The sequence below is a fragment of the Hyaena hyaena genome, unplaced genomic scaffold (assembly GCF_003009895.1).
Source record: "Hyaena hyaena isolate Hyena2069 unplaced genomic scaffold, ASM300989v1 scaffold_205, whole genome shotgun sequence".
Lineage (NCBI taxonomy): Eukaryota > Metazoa > Chordata > Mammalia > Carnivora > Hyaenidae > Hyaena > Hyaena hyaena.
The window spans coordinates 1,069,679-1,085,818 of record NW_024080838.1 but is presented as its reverse complement, the minus strand read 5'-3'; the positions used below and the strand labels follow the sequence as shown (position 1 = coordinate 1,085,818).

The 16,140-nt window shown below is 41.4% G+C and overlaps 1 protein-coding gene across 5 annotated transcripts in view; it reads left to right on the top strand.

Moving 5' to 3' along the window:
* ARHGEF28 (Rho guanine nucleotide exchange factor 28) overlaps positions 1–16,140 on the top strand; it is a 304,052-nt gene that overhangs the window by 240,024 nt on the left and 47,888 nt on the right. For 4 of the 5 annotated variants that reach the window (XM_039242075.1, XM_039242078.1, XM_039242074.1 and 1 more), the window contains exons 23-28: positions 2,782–2,904; positions 4,376–4,493; positions 7,494–7,748; positions 9,310–9,386; positions 14,093–14,271; positions 15,295–15,386. In XM_039242075.1, coding sequence (XP_039098006.1) covers positions 2,782–2,904; positions 4,376–4,493; positions 7,494–7,748; positions 9,310–9,386; positions 14,093–14,271; positions 15,295–15,386 — 844 coding nt within the window. The remainder of the gene's footprint in view (positions 1–2,781; positions 2,905–4,375; positions 4,494–7,493; positions 7,749–9,309; positions 9,387–14,092; positions 14,272–15,294; positions 15,387–16,140) is intronic. The other variant, XM_039242076.1, reaches the window with a different exon arrangement.

The window sequence follows — 16,140 nt, the reverse complement described above, 5'->3', positions numbered from 1 at the left end:
AAAAACCCATGTCAGTAACAAGTTTTTTTTTAATTTATTTTATGTGTATTTATTTATTTTTGAGAGAGACAGAGTGGAGGTAGGGGCAGAGAGAGGGAGAGAGAGAATCGCAAGCAGGCTAAGCGCAGCCAGTGCCGAGCCTGATGTGGGGCTAGAACTCACGAAACCACCACCAGATCATGAGATCATGACCTGAGCCGAAACCAAGAGTCAGACACTTAACTGACTGAGCCACCCAGGTGCCCCTACAAGTTTTTAATCAAAGAGTAAACTGCTTTGCAAATCATCTATAAAGTCATAGACCCATTCTGTCCTCATCTGAAACCTATAGTGCCAGATTAAGAGACTGTAAAGTCCTTTGCAAGACGATGTGGGTAAAAGGGAAAGAGTGTCTGTGCACTTCAATCTGAGTGCATTCAAAAATGAAGAGCAAGATTTTTTTTTGTCGTTTGAAATTATTTACATCGCTTTTCTTGATAGAAATACTGTTTTATTTCTCAGAACATTTAGTTCTTTAAAAAAATTTTTTTTTAGTGTTTATTTTTGCGCGCGAGAGAGACAAAGTGCAAGGGAGGGAGGGGCAGAAAGAGAGAGAGACACAGAATCCGAAGCGGGCTCCAGGCTCTGAGCTGTCAGCACAGAGCCCGACACGGGCCTAGAACCCATGAACCGTGAGATCATGACCTGAGCCGAAGTCGGATGCTCAACGGACTGAGCCACCCAGGCGCCCCTAGAACATTTTTGTTCTTAAGTTACATTTGTAGTTACCATACTTTATATCTACCTGCTCTATTTTTATTTAGTTGTGTGCATTGAGCAGGGCTGACGTTGAGAAAGAGGTTTGCGAAGCTGGCTGCCACACAGGATGACCTGCTGTGCTACGTTTGGATGAAGTATGCACTTCTCCTTTGGGAAAAGATTCTTAGTTATTTAGAGAAAAGGGTTTAAGCCTTCTTTTGTGTTTCTGTTGTTGGCCTAGAGGGGATCCCAACACTGTAAAAAGTTTCCCAAGGGAACAGATGAGCAGAATCCTCAGACAGGGATGTGGGTGTGGTGCTCTGTGGGAACAAAGGAAGCACTAGCTGTTTAAGGGATGTAGAGGAGAAGACTTCAAGGAAATCCCTTACTTTTTAGCCAGGGGGAACCTTACTCAGGAGGCTAGTCTGGAATGTGATGCTAATTGAGTCAGTGGAAATGTCGGTGTTGGTTAGGAATTATGAATATGAGGAACACGGTTGGTATGAAGCAGTAGTTTGCCAGCCTCAGGCGCTTAAGGATCTCTTGAAGCCTGTTAAAAATGAAGACTTCTGTGTTCCAACACCCTAGTGGTTTTGTTTTGATAGGATTAGGGTGGGACCTAGGGACCTAGGATTTGGCATTTAACATTTTTAAATTTTGTGGGCGCCTGTGTGGCTCAGTCGGTTAAGCATCCAACTTCAGTTCCGGTCATGATCTCACGGGTTGTGGGTTTGAGCCCCACTTTGGGCTCTGTGCTGACAGTTCAGAGCCTGGAGTCTGCTTTGGCTTTGTATTTCAGTTTAGGAAATTTGACTTGCATTTCAATTTAGGAAAATTGATGTCTTTACTATGTTGAGTCTCCCAGTCTGTGAACATGATATCTGTCTCTATGAATTTACATCTTTGTTTTTTTGTTTTACTAGCAGTGTGTAGTTTTTAGCGTATGAGGTCTGTATGTATTTTATTAGATTTGTATTTAAGTTGGTTTTTTTGGAGCAAATTATAGTTAATTTAAGAAATGTCTCTTGAGGGGCACCTGGGTGGCTCAGTCGGTTGGGCATCCTACTTCGGCTCAGGTCATGATCTCACGGTTCATGGGTTCGAGCCCCGCATCAGGCTCTGTGCTGACAGCCAGTTCGGAGCCTGGAGCCTGCTTCAGATTCTGTGTCTCCATCTCTCTCTGACCCTCCCCTGTTCATGCTTTCTCTCTCTCACTCTCAAATAAAACATTTAAAAAAAAAAGTCTCTTGAAATACTGGCCTTAAGGATAGATAAAATTATAAGCAAAGGTGAAAACATCAGAAATGGTGATGTAAACTTGAAGTGCTTTCCAGGGGTTTGGGGGTGGGATGTGTTCTGGTTTCTTTTGCAATAATCTTGAACGTGGCAGAGTCTGAAACATTGGCATTTGGGTAATTCAATTTGTTCCCTCCATAACACCTTATGATTCTAATATGATTCCCATGTAGCGTTTTCTACAGAGAGGTTTCCAGAAATAAAGCTTATTGAAATATCCAGTCCACATCTCTACTTTGGTCCATCAGTTAATTGTCATTCTTATTATTCATCCTTCCCTTTTACTTGCCTCTGGACTCATTTGTGATGTGCTGACAAAAATCAGATTCTATGGATTCATGGACGTTATCAGTTTGCCTATGTAAATGTCAACCTACAACCTTCTTGAGGACCCCCAAATATTGCCACATAGCTTTTCTTCAGTCTATAAAAGTTTTAAAGAAAGTTGAAATTATAAAGTAGAGCAAACACCTAAAAAAGAGCAAAAATAACAAATATGTTTCATTTGGCTGTCGATAATCAAATTAGTTTAAAACAATAAAGCCACAGTAGGTTGGTGTCATCCCCTTACCTCTTGACAACTTAGTTTAATGTAAAAAGTAGAGAAAAGAAGGACTGTGTTCAGAAATTTTATGTTTATTCTTTATTTTCCAAGAAAATATTGAAATATTTGAAAATTGCATGTTTTTTTCAGTATTTATAACTGGTTAACTTTGTAAACCATCACTGAAATGTTACCCTTCTCAGTTTTCAGAAGAAAATGCAAATAAAATGAAGAAAGTGTATGGAGAATTCTGTAGCCATCACAAAGAAGCCGTTAGCCTCTTTAAAGAACTCCAACAAAATAAAAAGTTTCAGAATTTTATTAAGGCAAGTACTTTAAAGCTACTACAAAGTGACAAGCCAGCATGGGGAAGTAGTTGATGCTTGCTTGTTACATGACCTTAACAAGTTTCACATCTAGGTGCTGTTTTTCAGGGGAAAGAGAAGAAGGTAATAGGTTTGTGGCAGAGACGGAAGGTCTCTTTTTCTGTCTTTCTAAGATATTTCTCCGCAAACATTTCCTTTCGTATTTTATATATATATATATTTTTTTAATGTTTTATTTATTTCTAGGAGAGAGAGAAAGAGACAGCGTGAGCAGGGGAGGGTCAGAGAGAGAGGGAGTCACAGACTCTGAAACAGGCTCCAGGCTCTGGGCTGGCAGTCAGCACAGAGCCCGACGCGGGGCTCGAACCCACGAACCGCGAGATCATGACCTAAGCGAAAGTCGGACGCTTAACTGACTAAGCCACCCAGGCGCCCCTCGTATTTTATATTTTTAAAGTGTCCTCTAAGCTTCTGATCACCTTTGTAATATCCTGGGAAGCCGTTTGATGCCCTGACAAGTTATAAATCAGAAGAACCCTAGGAAAAATCTAGAATCCACCCCACCTCTATGGATTAATTTGAAGTAAATTCAGAACATCGTTTAATTTCACATATATGTAATATGTATCTCTAAGCAATGCATCTTTTAAAAATTACAGTGATACTATCACCCCTAATTGGTTAACAATTATGCTTTAATAGCTTCTGACAGCTGGTCAGTATTCAGATTTCCCTAAGAATCTTATGAATTTGGATTGCTTGAGTGAGAATCTGATTAAAGTTGATACTGTGTATCCGAATTACAGCTTTTAAATCTCTCTTAATTTGAATGTTCCTCTTCTATTAATTAATTAATTTATTTATTTATTTTGGTGTCCCGTTTATTTGTTGAAGAAATTTGCCCTTTAGAGTTCCATGGATTCTACATTTTTTTCCTACCATTTTAAGAATGCTACCAGATTCTTCCCTCCTACCCCACCCTCTACTGTACATTTGTTGAGAACTTGAAAACTTAAAGAATACTAAGAAATTTTTAGGAAAAAAGTTTCCCTAATTAGAGGGAACTGTAAGTGTCACGATGAATAATAACAAATGTAGAGGATGACTGTTCAGAAAAACAAATAATTAGCTGCAAGCCCACACTCAAAATGTGACTTTGATTTGTGAATACTTCTCAGAACTTTTACTCTTCATAAATCTTAACACTTACTGGAAAGTGCTTACTTTTAGAATGAACTACAGATACATAAGGGTAACTTGAAACTCCTTTATCTTAGAGAATTAGGCTTTTGAAATTAATGACAAAGTATATGATTTAATGGCAACTAATCAAGTTTTAATTAATGATCATACATATAACATTGGATATGAATAAAATGACACATTTGCAGATTCTTGGTATTATTAAATGCAGACCTACAAAGAAAATATAGTTTGTGTATATAAAAATGTATATATTTATTTTTTTAAGCTTCGAAATAGTAATCTCTTGGCACGACGCCGAGGAATTCCAGAATGCATTCTGCTAGTCACTCAGCGCATCACAAAATACCCTGTCCTGGTGGAAAGGATTTTGCAGTACACAAAGGGTGAGTAATAAGTTCTGGGGTAAATATTTGCCTCTTGCATTAATTTTAAACATAACTGAGGTGTCGTCAGTGGATATAAATGCTTGTGGCCTATGATTCATGAAGATTGTTTATTAGCGGAAAACTTGTAGAGCCTTGGGTTTTGGATCCATTTTGAGAAATTACCTTTTATAATGTAGCCTGGGCAATGCTCTGAATTCTTCCAAGCAGCCCGAGCTAAGCAGTGTTCTGCATACTTTAACTCTGCCTATCCCTTCTTCAATTGCCCTATATCCATATCTTCATAATACTTCTGCTTCCTCATCTTTCTTTTACCTTACCAGTAAGCCTAATAAGCTACATGCCATTGATCCTATCACCAAATGTCAAGCCTTCCAAGCAGCGATTTATTAGAATGAGAACACTTCATAACAATTCATGAGAGAGCTCTTTTTTTTCTTTTTTAACCCTGTCAAATCATGAGGCTCCAGGGGATAACATCTGGCACCCTTTAAGAGGCTAATAATGCACGTGGCTGGACCATAGGCTCCTTGAGGCATCTAGGGGGATTGTGTCTGTCTTGTTCTCTTCTCTTCTCCTTCCAGCACCTTCTTCAGTGCTAGTGCAGTGACTGTGTACAGAATAGGTTATCAATAAATACAAACATACCAGAGCTTATTGATCTTGAGTAAATTATTCTTTGGATGGTAGCAGCTTAGGTGAACAAACGCTGGGGTTTGGCATATGTAAACTTGCATTGCCATTGCATATACTTGGTTGAGCAGCTCATTAGTAGGGCATGTTCGTTATATGAGCCTTGCTTTTCTCTACTGAGTGAGACTTATAATCCTTAGGGAACTGTTGTGAAGATTAAAGGAGACTGTTGAGTAAAATGCCCGCTGCAGAGCCTGGTGTAAACAAAGTACTCAGTAAATGGGAGCTGTTTTTATTACCGTAGTTATGATTGATTGACTTGGAGCTGATGAAAACCATAATGAGATCTTAAGTACCCTGTCTAAAAAAGTGAACCTCTAATGTCCTTTTTTGGGGGGAAGCAGTCTGGGCGAGTAGAAATGTATGAATTAGTGTTTCCTTTCTTTGGTCACATGAAGAACTAAGTTCAGGCAGGAATGGGGTTATCTGTTCCTTGTATCCCATTTTTACAATTCCTGTAATTTAACATGAAAGGTATACAAGCACAGTGTGAAGAGAAAAACCTCATAAATGTTGTTCTCAGCAAAATAATGAAAATAAAACCAAGGCCTTCCATTGGCATGATGTTCATATAAAGTGTAAAGTTTAATACAATACATCAGACACTAAAATCTGTCAGGTTGTGTTAGATCAGCCATCAGCACTCCAAGAGTCATCCCATGCCAAATTCCTGGCAGAATGATTAACAGTCCTTACCTACCATCTGTCACACATGATGAGTGTGACTTACGGCTTTTCGGGTTTAGCTGTCATAGTGACTCAATGGACACTGCTTCCCTAGGTCAGAGCCCCCCAGTGGTCCGTCCTCTCTCTGGCTTCTGGGAATGTCGGTCTACATGGCTGTATTACGGCAGTGCGTCTCACGCTTCATTAGGCGTAGTCCTTTCCTGCACATCCTGTTTGCTTGCACATTCTGCTTCAGTCAGGTCTGAGGTGAAACCCAAGGAATCGATCCAGCAGGACCCTGGGTGAGGCCAGTGCTGCTTCACGTCATGTAGCTCGCCATTACAGGACAGTAGTTTGTCCCTCCTGGTCAAAAGACGGAGCCTTTTTCTTGCCCTTACCTCACCTCACCTTATCTTACAACTCAGCTTTGCTTTTTTTTTTTTTTTTTTTTACTACCTTTCGTATTTATGCAATACGCTCTTTAGAGAGGAGAACTCTTTTGGGGAGAGGGGCTGCTTAGTGGTTGGTAAGCTAGGAAAGAAGATATTTTGACAGACAGTAAGAAAGAAAGTATCTTTCTTGTTGAAGAGTCCTGTCAGGATCTGTTGCTTGGTTTTCTGGGGGGAAAAAAAACCCAAACAACAACAACAACAGCAAAAACAACAACAAAAACATTGGTGTGTCTAAGACATTTAGAACCCAGAAACATCTAGACTGTTTGAGGACTTGTTCTCCTCTCATGTGACTGTTGTTTCTGTGTGTTTATTTCTGCTGCTCTAGGCTTTCATGTTCTCAGCCAGTTTTCCTTTCCTCCTCTCCTTCTAGCACCTTCTGACCTGAAACTTTCAGTTCTGTTGGCCTCCATAAACATTAACTGGGTGTTCTTTGTCCTCATAAGAAAATTGTTAAATCCAATTTCATCTGGAGTCCTAGGAGCCTGTTACAGAAACTCCTCCAGAGTTTTTCCTCAAGATAATTTAAAGATAAGAGCAGATGGCCAGTGTTTTAAAGAATTACAGTTGGAATCGATTATTACTGTGACTGACCCACTAAATATGACTGACCCACTAAGTACAGTGCTTCTGTACCATTTTTTAGGTTGAAAAGTGTTAAAATATATTTTATTAATACATGTGTCTTGATGCTAATGCGGTTCTAGAATATAATGTTGAATGTTGTTTTATGGAGGGGGAGGGATCCAGGAAGGCAAATAAGTCTGGGGCCTATTCAAGTCACCCTGAAGCTCTCCCCCCTGAAAGGACTCCAGTTGGGGGCTGCAGCCTGGTTAAATCTGAAGAAATTTGGTGAAGGGATTATTTGATTACCTGTGTCTGGCAAGGTGGAAAGAAAGCCAAGGTTAGTGTATAACACATTCAGTGTTCTTGGGGAAGGTCATACCAGTCTCTAGGACTCAAACATCTTACAGTGTTTCAGTTTAAACACATCTGATAAGTATACCTTTCAACAGTTCTTTTTGGGAGGAAGGGTACAGTGTGATTATAAAGCATTTGAACTTAATCCAACATTTTTGTTGTGTGATTTTTGCCATTTTTATGATTTTAATTGCATTTGAAATAAACAAAAATTGTCTTTGTCAGCACTCCAGCTAATTTTATAGTGTTCTTTCTTTTTCCCATGCAGAAAGAAGTGAAGAACATAAAGACTTGTGCAAAGCTCTGTGCTTAATTAAAGACATGATTGCCGCAGTGGATTTAAAAGTCAGCGAGTATGAGAAAAACCAAAAATGGCTTGAGATACTGAATAAGATTGAAAACAAAACCTACACAAAGCTCAAAAACGGCCATGTATTTAGGAAGCAAGCCCTGATAAGTAAAGAAAGGACTCTGTTACATGAAGGCCTTGTTTACTGGAAAACTGCTACGGGTCGTTTCAAAGGTATTGTGGCTCCAGCAGACAAGTTTCTCCTTCTTTGACACATGCCACTCCTGTAATGGGACAGATTTTCCAAAGGAAAAGTGGTTCCGGGATGGCAGGCACCCACAGACCCCGGGGACGTGGAAAGATTCCCGTGGGATCAAGTCGTGACCTTCACTAGGCAAATGCCACGAATCTTTGGGGGGGGGGGTGCTGCCCCAAGCCAAAGCCTTCATATATATTTTATGAGTTAGCAATTTGGGATGTTTGAATCGAAAGCACTGAGAATCCTGCTAATGGCTGGCATGGAAATACTAGTCTGGCGCATGTAGTGTATTGAAAATGACATACTACGCCTGCATACCTAGAGTGTGTGTGCCAAGCCAGCAGGGGGCTGTCATCCTACCGAGGGGACAAATGAGCTCTGAATGTCATCTTTCTTATTGTGTAATAAGATGCAGAAATATACATGCCGGCAGTGGTGTAAAATCTTCCTTAGTGCTTCTGTTTGGCATTAACTGGCATTAATCTGACTCTGTTAATCTAGTTAGACTCTAAAACTGCTTATTCAGATTCTGAAGGACTGATTGTATAGGCAGCATCTTGCCTGATTCAGGCTTGCTCAACCCTGACCACATGCGATAGAATCACCTTGGGTGCTTAAAAAGGAAGTACTGATGTTCAAGTCTTCTCCCAGAGATTCTGATTTTATCGGTCTGGGAATGAAGCCCAAGGTTAGGGATGCTTAAATGCTCCCAGATAAGTCTGCTGTGCAGGCAGGGTTAAGAACCACTGGTCTGTTATGCCTGTTTTTAGTATATCTTAGTAACTTGCTCAGGTAAGAAGTAAGAGGAAGAGGTTAGTCCAACGTTCTAGTAACTCAAATGTAACCCTTTGGAGGATTATCGAGTTCTCATGATGTTTGCTTCTAATGACTGAAATGGGATTTGTTGATTCCCCAGTGTGGGACCACACCATTAACCACAGTCAGAACACTAACCAAACTAAAACATCAATCAGTTTGTAGATCCTGTTGCTGCAAGTCCTTTGCTCTTGCTCCATTTCATTGACTCAGCAGTTGGATAACTGTTAGGATGTTGAGTAGGCCAGAGGAGATGAGTTCCTGCGAACGGTTTGTGGGGGAAGTCTAAGATCACAAACTCACCCAGGTCTAGATGGAGCAAGACAGCTAACTTGTACACATAATTCAAGGCAGAAGCTGCCTTCTAAAAGTTATAGTTAAGCTTCTTTTTCTAGAGGTAACAGCTTGCTCCTTCTAATAGAGCCTTTGTGTATCGGATAGGTGTTTTTCATTTGAAAGCTACAATATTACATTTTGCTAGAGATGTGGCTATACCTCTAGTGATACAAACCTGCACGGGTAAACCCAGCTAATCTAAGTTGTCTGTATGTTCATCTTTGGCTCTCATAATACAGGTATTTTTATAGAAGTTCCATACTTAGACTAAATGTTAGTCTATTTTTATTAATTTAAGTTTCAACCATGAAATCAGAATATTTGATAAAGGCATTTGAACTGTGGTTAGCTTTGTTAATACTAGCAAATATCTTTTCTTTGAAGATATCCTGGCTCTCCTTCTAACTGATGTGTTGCTCTTTTTGCAAGAAAAAGACCAGAAATACATCTTTGCAGCTGTCGTAAGTATATGGCCACGTGATGTATATTTTAAATGGCTGATTCAGCTATTAACCAATTGTAAAAATATTCAAGTACTTTGGTACTGGTTGGTGGACAGGCAATACCCCAAGCCCCTCAGGGGACCCTCTATCTTGGGAATTCTTCCCTACCATGCCTTCCCAGACACTCAAATGTTAATGCTGGGAATGGCGGGTTTCTTCTGGACTCTTGTTCTATTTCCATTGGTCGGTCCCTACTGTACCCATTGCCATCACCATTCATAACTGTCATGGTGTTCCTCCTGCCAAACAAAAGAACACCATTGTGGTATCTAAACTTTAAGGAAGATTCTTCACTGTTTCTATTATAATGACCACTAATTACTAAGAGTATTCATACAAGATTTATCTTTGTAGTGTGTTATATTAATCTCATTGCTGGCACAGAGTTAGACTAGAAGTAAAACCAGTATTTTATAACTTTTTATGCAGCATCTTGTGGTCCAAAATGACTCTCTTTAAGTAAGAAGGATGATGTCCTCAATTAACTCTATCAACATCACAGAGCATCAGGCCCTAATAAAAGAAAGAATTCAAGATACAGTAGCGGTGCAGACATTGTAATGGTGGCTCTCTAAAAATGGTTCATATTTATCACCCATTGGCTGATAGGACATTTGGGTACCACTAGTGGATACCATCAATTCCAACTGGTTTTAGCAAATTCAAAGCTTAGTGAAGTTTCAGTTAGGCCATTCAGAGAAAACAGAGAAGAAGCCTGCCTGCGCAGTCAGTGGTGGATTAGGGAGAGGAAGAGGCTGGTAGAGTGCCTCACCTACCCATCTGTGCTTATAAGGTTGGCCCAATAGACTCCTTCCCCCTGTTCAGCACATTGGTCTCATCAGCACACTGAGGCCAAGTTGTATAAAGGTCAGAGGTTGTTTCACAAATCTACCCCAGAAAATAGCAAGAGACCTAAAGTAAGTCGCCATGGCCCTGATGCATTTGAACTGTGTACATTGCAAATCTCATGACAACCTACTGATTTGTGTAGCAACCTCTCTGTGCTACTCTTTGGGATGCTCTGAACAGAGAGGAAGCAAGTGGGAAAGTGACACCACTTTGTCCTATGGGAGGCGACGACCGTGGTAGAAGACAAAAATTCAGTCTACACCTTTATAGGAACAAAAGTGTGTTCAAAACCAAAGAGATGAAAGAGAAGCAGATCTGCTTCAGGTATTTGTACAGGCCACATGATCTGCTGATGGGTCGAAGATGAGACACAGCGTAAAGATACCTCTTTTCTTTGCTAGGACCACATAGCATGTAGATTGCAAGCAGGGGAGGGGCAGAGAGAGGGAGAAAGAGAATCCCAAACAGGCTCCGTGCTGTCAGAGCAGACCCTGAAATGGGGCTTGAACCCGTGAACTACGAGATCATGACCTGAGCTGAAATCAAGAGTCACATGCTTAACCGAATAAGCCACCCAGGTGCCCCAAAATCGTTTTCAGTTTTTGTTTTGAGAGAGAGAGAGAGAGAGAGAGAGAGAGAGAATCTGAAGCAGGCTCCAGGTCCAGTTGTGATGCTCTCCTTATAGAAACACTTGAATGGATCTGTCCCTCCTATGTGACCTCTTGATGAGTTAGCTGTGCCAGCTTCAGACCACATTTGCCATTAAGCGGGATGTTAGGAATAAAGTCCACCAAACGGCAGAATGGAGGCAGCCACAACTTAGCTCCTTTTGGTAGAAGGTGTTTGGCTACGGACAGCAGTAAGATGATACTGATGCGGTTTCGTGGAGATGCTAGCCTGACACATAGCGGCTTTCCTAAAGGTCTGCCAGGGACTTGTCAATGTCAGAGAGCATAAGAGAGGGCATTACGTGTAAGCAGTCAAAGGCACTGTGCTGTTAAAACATGTGCTTTTGAGTTGCATCATATACAGTTAGCTAACACAGCCCCTGTGTCATAAGTATCTTCTAGCTAACACCTTGAGGGAATGGCTTTATTAGCGAGGGTTATACGAATGTCTGTATTTTCTAGTTCTCGCCTTGGTATTGTAGGAAGTTAGCTTCATGCTAATATCCGCAGGTAAGTTTCTCTGTTCTTTGTACTGTTAGGAAAACTTGTTTAGTGAATGCTTTGCTTGCTGCATGTTACAAAAGACATGATGAATTTGGAAATGGCCAGATGATAAGTGGCTGAAAATAGTAAAAGAAGGGAGTAGTGTCCCTACAACAGAATTTTGTCTTTAAAGAAAACTCGACTGGAAATGGGAGGAGGGCCCAAATTTATGAAATGAATTGGAAAACACAGAGATGTTAATTAAATCCTGGATTACTGAGTTCTGAGTCTCAGAGGCTGTCTTGAATAGTAAAGAAGGTAATTTCAGAAATGAACAATCAAAAATACAACTTGAGCATGGAGACGTGTGAGTTCGAAACAGGAAGTAGTGTTAAGATCTTGCCACAGTGGTATTTCGAAGGGACTTACCAGCGGAATCACACACTTTATGGAATCACACGTGGAGAGGCTGTGACACCAGGGCTGCATGGGGCGGCTTCTTGTCCTCTTGATGTGTGGCAGAGGTGGTCAGCCTGTCTGCGGTGCTTGGCAGGCAGTATAGCCAGGACAGGGCTTGGGATCGAGACCAGAGCAAGTGGTAGAGACTGCTGGGAAGATGGCCTGTGTCATGCAGGGCAGGTATCATCCACTTCCTGACAGCGTGTTCAGAGTCGTCCATGAGCCCAGGATTGCCATTCTGCTTTTGCCAAGAAGCCACAAGTCTGCAGGTTTAAAGAATGGGGAATCCCCCAGTTTTTAAAAGTTGGCGACTATTTAGAGTCTGTTTTTAAAATGCTGTGACACAAGCATAACATCTCTGCAGGCTGGGTTAGACATTGGCATCACCTGTTTTTAACTTCCGTCACTAAGGCAGACCTGTTACTTCCATTCCTAGAGATTTAATTTGAATTCTTGATCGTCTCTATTGTTCATGTGTGATTAATACAAATAATGATGGACATGATCTTGATGCCTCTCCGTCTGCTGGTGATTCAGTTAATGGTACTTTCTTCGTGCTTACCTGTTTTTCATTTTAAAATTACCTCCCCTCCTTATGCAAAACTAACCAATTGGTTCAGATAATTTCATTCTTGCTAATGTCTTCTGCAGTTTAAACCTACTCTGCCTTTTATATACAGAGGCCATTTACCTTGAAAGCTGAGGAACCTAACTCTATGCATTGAGGGAAGGAAAGGATATAAGGTCTTTGGTTGTATATCCAATATTTAATGAAGAATATTAACAGTGCTCAGGCGCTCTCCCTAATTAGAGAGGGCAGTATTCAAAAAGTTATTGTTGGTTTTTGCTTCTGTTTTTTTCTGCTCTAAGAAGAATGAGGCAGGGGGAGGGGGGTACCTGGCTCAGTCACTTAAGCATCCAGCTGTTAATTCTGCTCAGGTCATGATATCCCAGTTCGTGAGACCAGCCCTGTGCTGGGCTCTGTGCTGACAGCCTGGAGCCTGCTTGGGATTCTGTCTCTGCCTCTCTCTCTGCCCCTTCCCCATTGTGCACGGTCTCTCTCTCTCTCTCAAAATAAATAAACAGTTGGGAAAGATAAAAAAGAATGGGATGAAGAGGTATTGTGGGTATATACCCTTGCACACAACTTTAGACGTGGCATAGCTTTGTGATGCTGAGAAAGCAGACAGGGCAGCAGTAAGGAGTCGGCCATGAGAGAGAGAGAGTGGCATATTCTGGGTAAAGATGTTGCTCAGTCCATGAAGAAGCAGCCAGACCACCTTCTGCTGCCAACTCTGAACAGTGGTGGAAGCCGCAAACCAAAGAAAATTCTTCATACTTCCCCCCAAAACTGTTTATCTCCTGCAGGCATTTTTTTTTGGTTATTATTTCAGCTACAATTTCTTACCGAAGTTAGTTATCATTCTCTTACTCATCATTGAATCCCCAGGGCTTAGAATGGGACATTGAAAGATCACGGTAAATGTTGGTGACGGGGTGATTTCATCATGGCTTATATACCAAATTTTAGCCTTTCTTCCTATTCTGCTCTGACGGAATTATGCTCAGTCCAGTTCAACAGACAGTTATTGAAAGCCTGCAGTATGTGAAATAATGCTTGAGGCACAGAAATAAGAATCAAACCCATTCCTGCCTACCAAGGGCTCCTGCATTTGGTGGGAAGAAGAGGCATTAGCAGGTGCAGCTACAGAAGTTGAGTTGCTGTGCTCTGTATTCCGACAGCAGAAGACACTGGTTATACTCAGAGAGTCTAAGGTTGGCTTCCTCATCACTGTCATTTTCAAGGTCCACCCTAAATACTGCTAAATCCAATGGACTCTTCGGTGGTCTTCTTGTGATATTTAATTTGCTGTTTTCTGGCCCATGCCCTTCTAGAAAAATCCCTCAATCCCTGACTGTGGCATTTTGATATTCTTACTGCTCGGATTGTTCTGCTATTTAAAAAGGTGTCCTTTTAAGCCACCAATTCTTAAGGACAAACATTCTCCTTTATTCTTTTTTTCCCCCATCCTTTCTTCACCACACCCTTTGCATTGGAGATCTTAGCAACTTCCACAGAGCGTCTGAAAGGTTGATGTGAACTCATTTGCCTAATACTTGTGCTTTCTTTAGCTAATGTGTTTGGTGAGACCCTCAGTTTTGATAGGATGCTGTTTTACCTGCACCTCTTCCTATTTCCTGTAGGATCAGAAGCCATCAGTTATCTCCCTTCAGAAGCTTATTGCTAGAGAAGTTGCTAATGAGGAAAGAGGGATGTTTCTAATCAGTGCTTCGTCTGCCGGTCCTGAGATGTATGAAATTCATACCAACTCCAAGGAGGAACGAAATAACTGGATGAGACGAATCCAACAGGCAGTGGAAAGGTAAGCCTTCCTTCTGTCCATACTCCAGGGGATGGACTTGCCCACTTGGGGAAAGTATTCTAACCATGTTTCCTCTGCATGAACACTTTGCCTCAGCCGGACTGGTCTGCTCCCTGCCCCTGCCCCTGCCTCTGATAGCCCCTCACCTGCAGCTTTGTTCTCTGCACCTCCCTGCATGTCAAGCCCTACCTCCCCTCTGCCTGTGTGAACCCTGCTCATCTTGGGTGCAGCTCATGGCTCACCTCCAGTGAAGGAGCTCACCTTCACCTTTGTGAAGACCTCCAGTTCCAGTGGTCTCTTCTTGACCTGGATTCTTTAACACCTGCTCTCGAAAGCGTTTACTTGGTGCCTGTCATGTCCTGCCTTGGAGCTATCACCTTTTTCATGTACATATGTTTATTAGATTGGAAGCTCCTTGAGGGCAGGGGCCATGCCTTTTGTTTTTGTGTGTGCCTACTTCTAAAGAATCATTCAATAAACATTTTTAGATTGGTGGATCTAAGTATTCTAAGTCAATTTACTTCTCATTACTTGTGTTTTTATAAACTAGATGGGATTAGAGTGATCATCCTTAATGGGGATTTGATTAGATCGATCTTGAATGATGTTTTATAAAATTCCTCCGCCTCGGCACCCTACTTCTGTCCGACTCCCTCTACTCTGTCCCGTTACTAAGTACCCAAATGTGGTAAAAAGCAAAACTTACTATTTTAGTTAGACCTAATGCTAGTGTTGATAGTGTGGGGTGTCGAGGTGTGCGCATGTGAGTGCATGCTTGTGTATGTGTGTTTGTGGGAATATTTGAGTCATTGTGTACTGCTGACTTTGAGAGTTATGACGTATGTGCTAGGTCCTTTATATATGTTAGAAAACCGAACATCTTGGCTAGAGGGCATGAAGAATTCTCTTTATGCCGAATTCTTCTCTGGATAATGCTACCTTCAAGTCCCCGTGCCTTACTAACGAACGTAAAGATACTTGGATTTGGTTTCAGTTGTCTGTCTTGACTATTGTCTTTTAAAGTTGCCCAGAAGAAGAAGGAGGAAGGACAAGTGAATCTGATGAGGAGAGGCGGAAAGCTGAAGCAAGAGTGGCCAGAATTCAGCAATGTCAAGGTATTGTGCACCTTTCTCTGACTCCCTGGCGGTAGTGTTGTCCTTGGACATTGGGAATGCCCAGGTGTCCTGAATGGGGGTTGTGATTAAATGATGAATTCTCTGAACCTGCGGCCCATCCATCACTGTCGGAACAAAAAAGACTGGCTTTAGGAATGTTCTAATACAATGACTGTCTCCCTCCTTCCTTCTTAGTGATTAAAAATCTGTAAAAAAATTTCAGAAATAATTATGCACATAACAGGTACTGTGGGAAGGGCAGGTGTGGTACAGAGGTGCACTGGAGTCATTGTCTGGCAGTGTAATTTTAGGTCCCAACACTGGAAGGTCACACTTGTGTGACCTTGGGCAAGGAACCCATTAACTTTGGTCATCAGTTTCCAAGTCTTTGAATTAAGGAAAGTAGATTAGCTCAGTGATTCTCATCTCTGGCTAGACATCAGAAGTACTTAGGGAGTTTTGTAAAAATTCTGATGCCTGGGCCCTACCCTCAAGCCTTTTCACTTAGGATCTATGAGAAGTGGTTGTAGATGTATTTTAAACTCTGCTCAGGTGCTACTGAGGAAGATGGAGAACCCCTAGATTAGATGCTGGTTAAGGTCCCTTTAAACTGTGAGAATCATGTGATATGTTGAAATTGGAGGAAAATGATGCATGCAAAGATTGTCAAAAAAATTGGATGTTTAGATACAAAAACCTAAACCAGTAGGTGTGGTTTTAAGCAAGACTTGCTGAAGCCTGAGTAGCTTTGGGC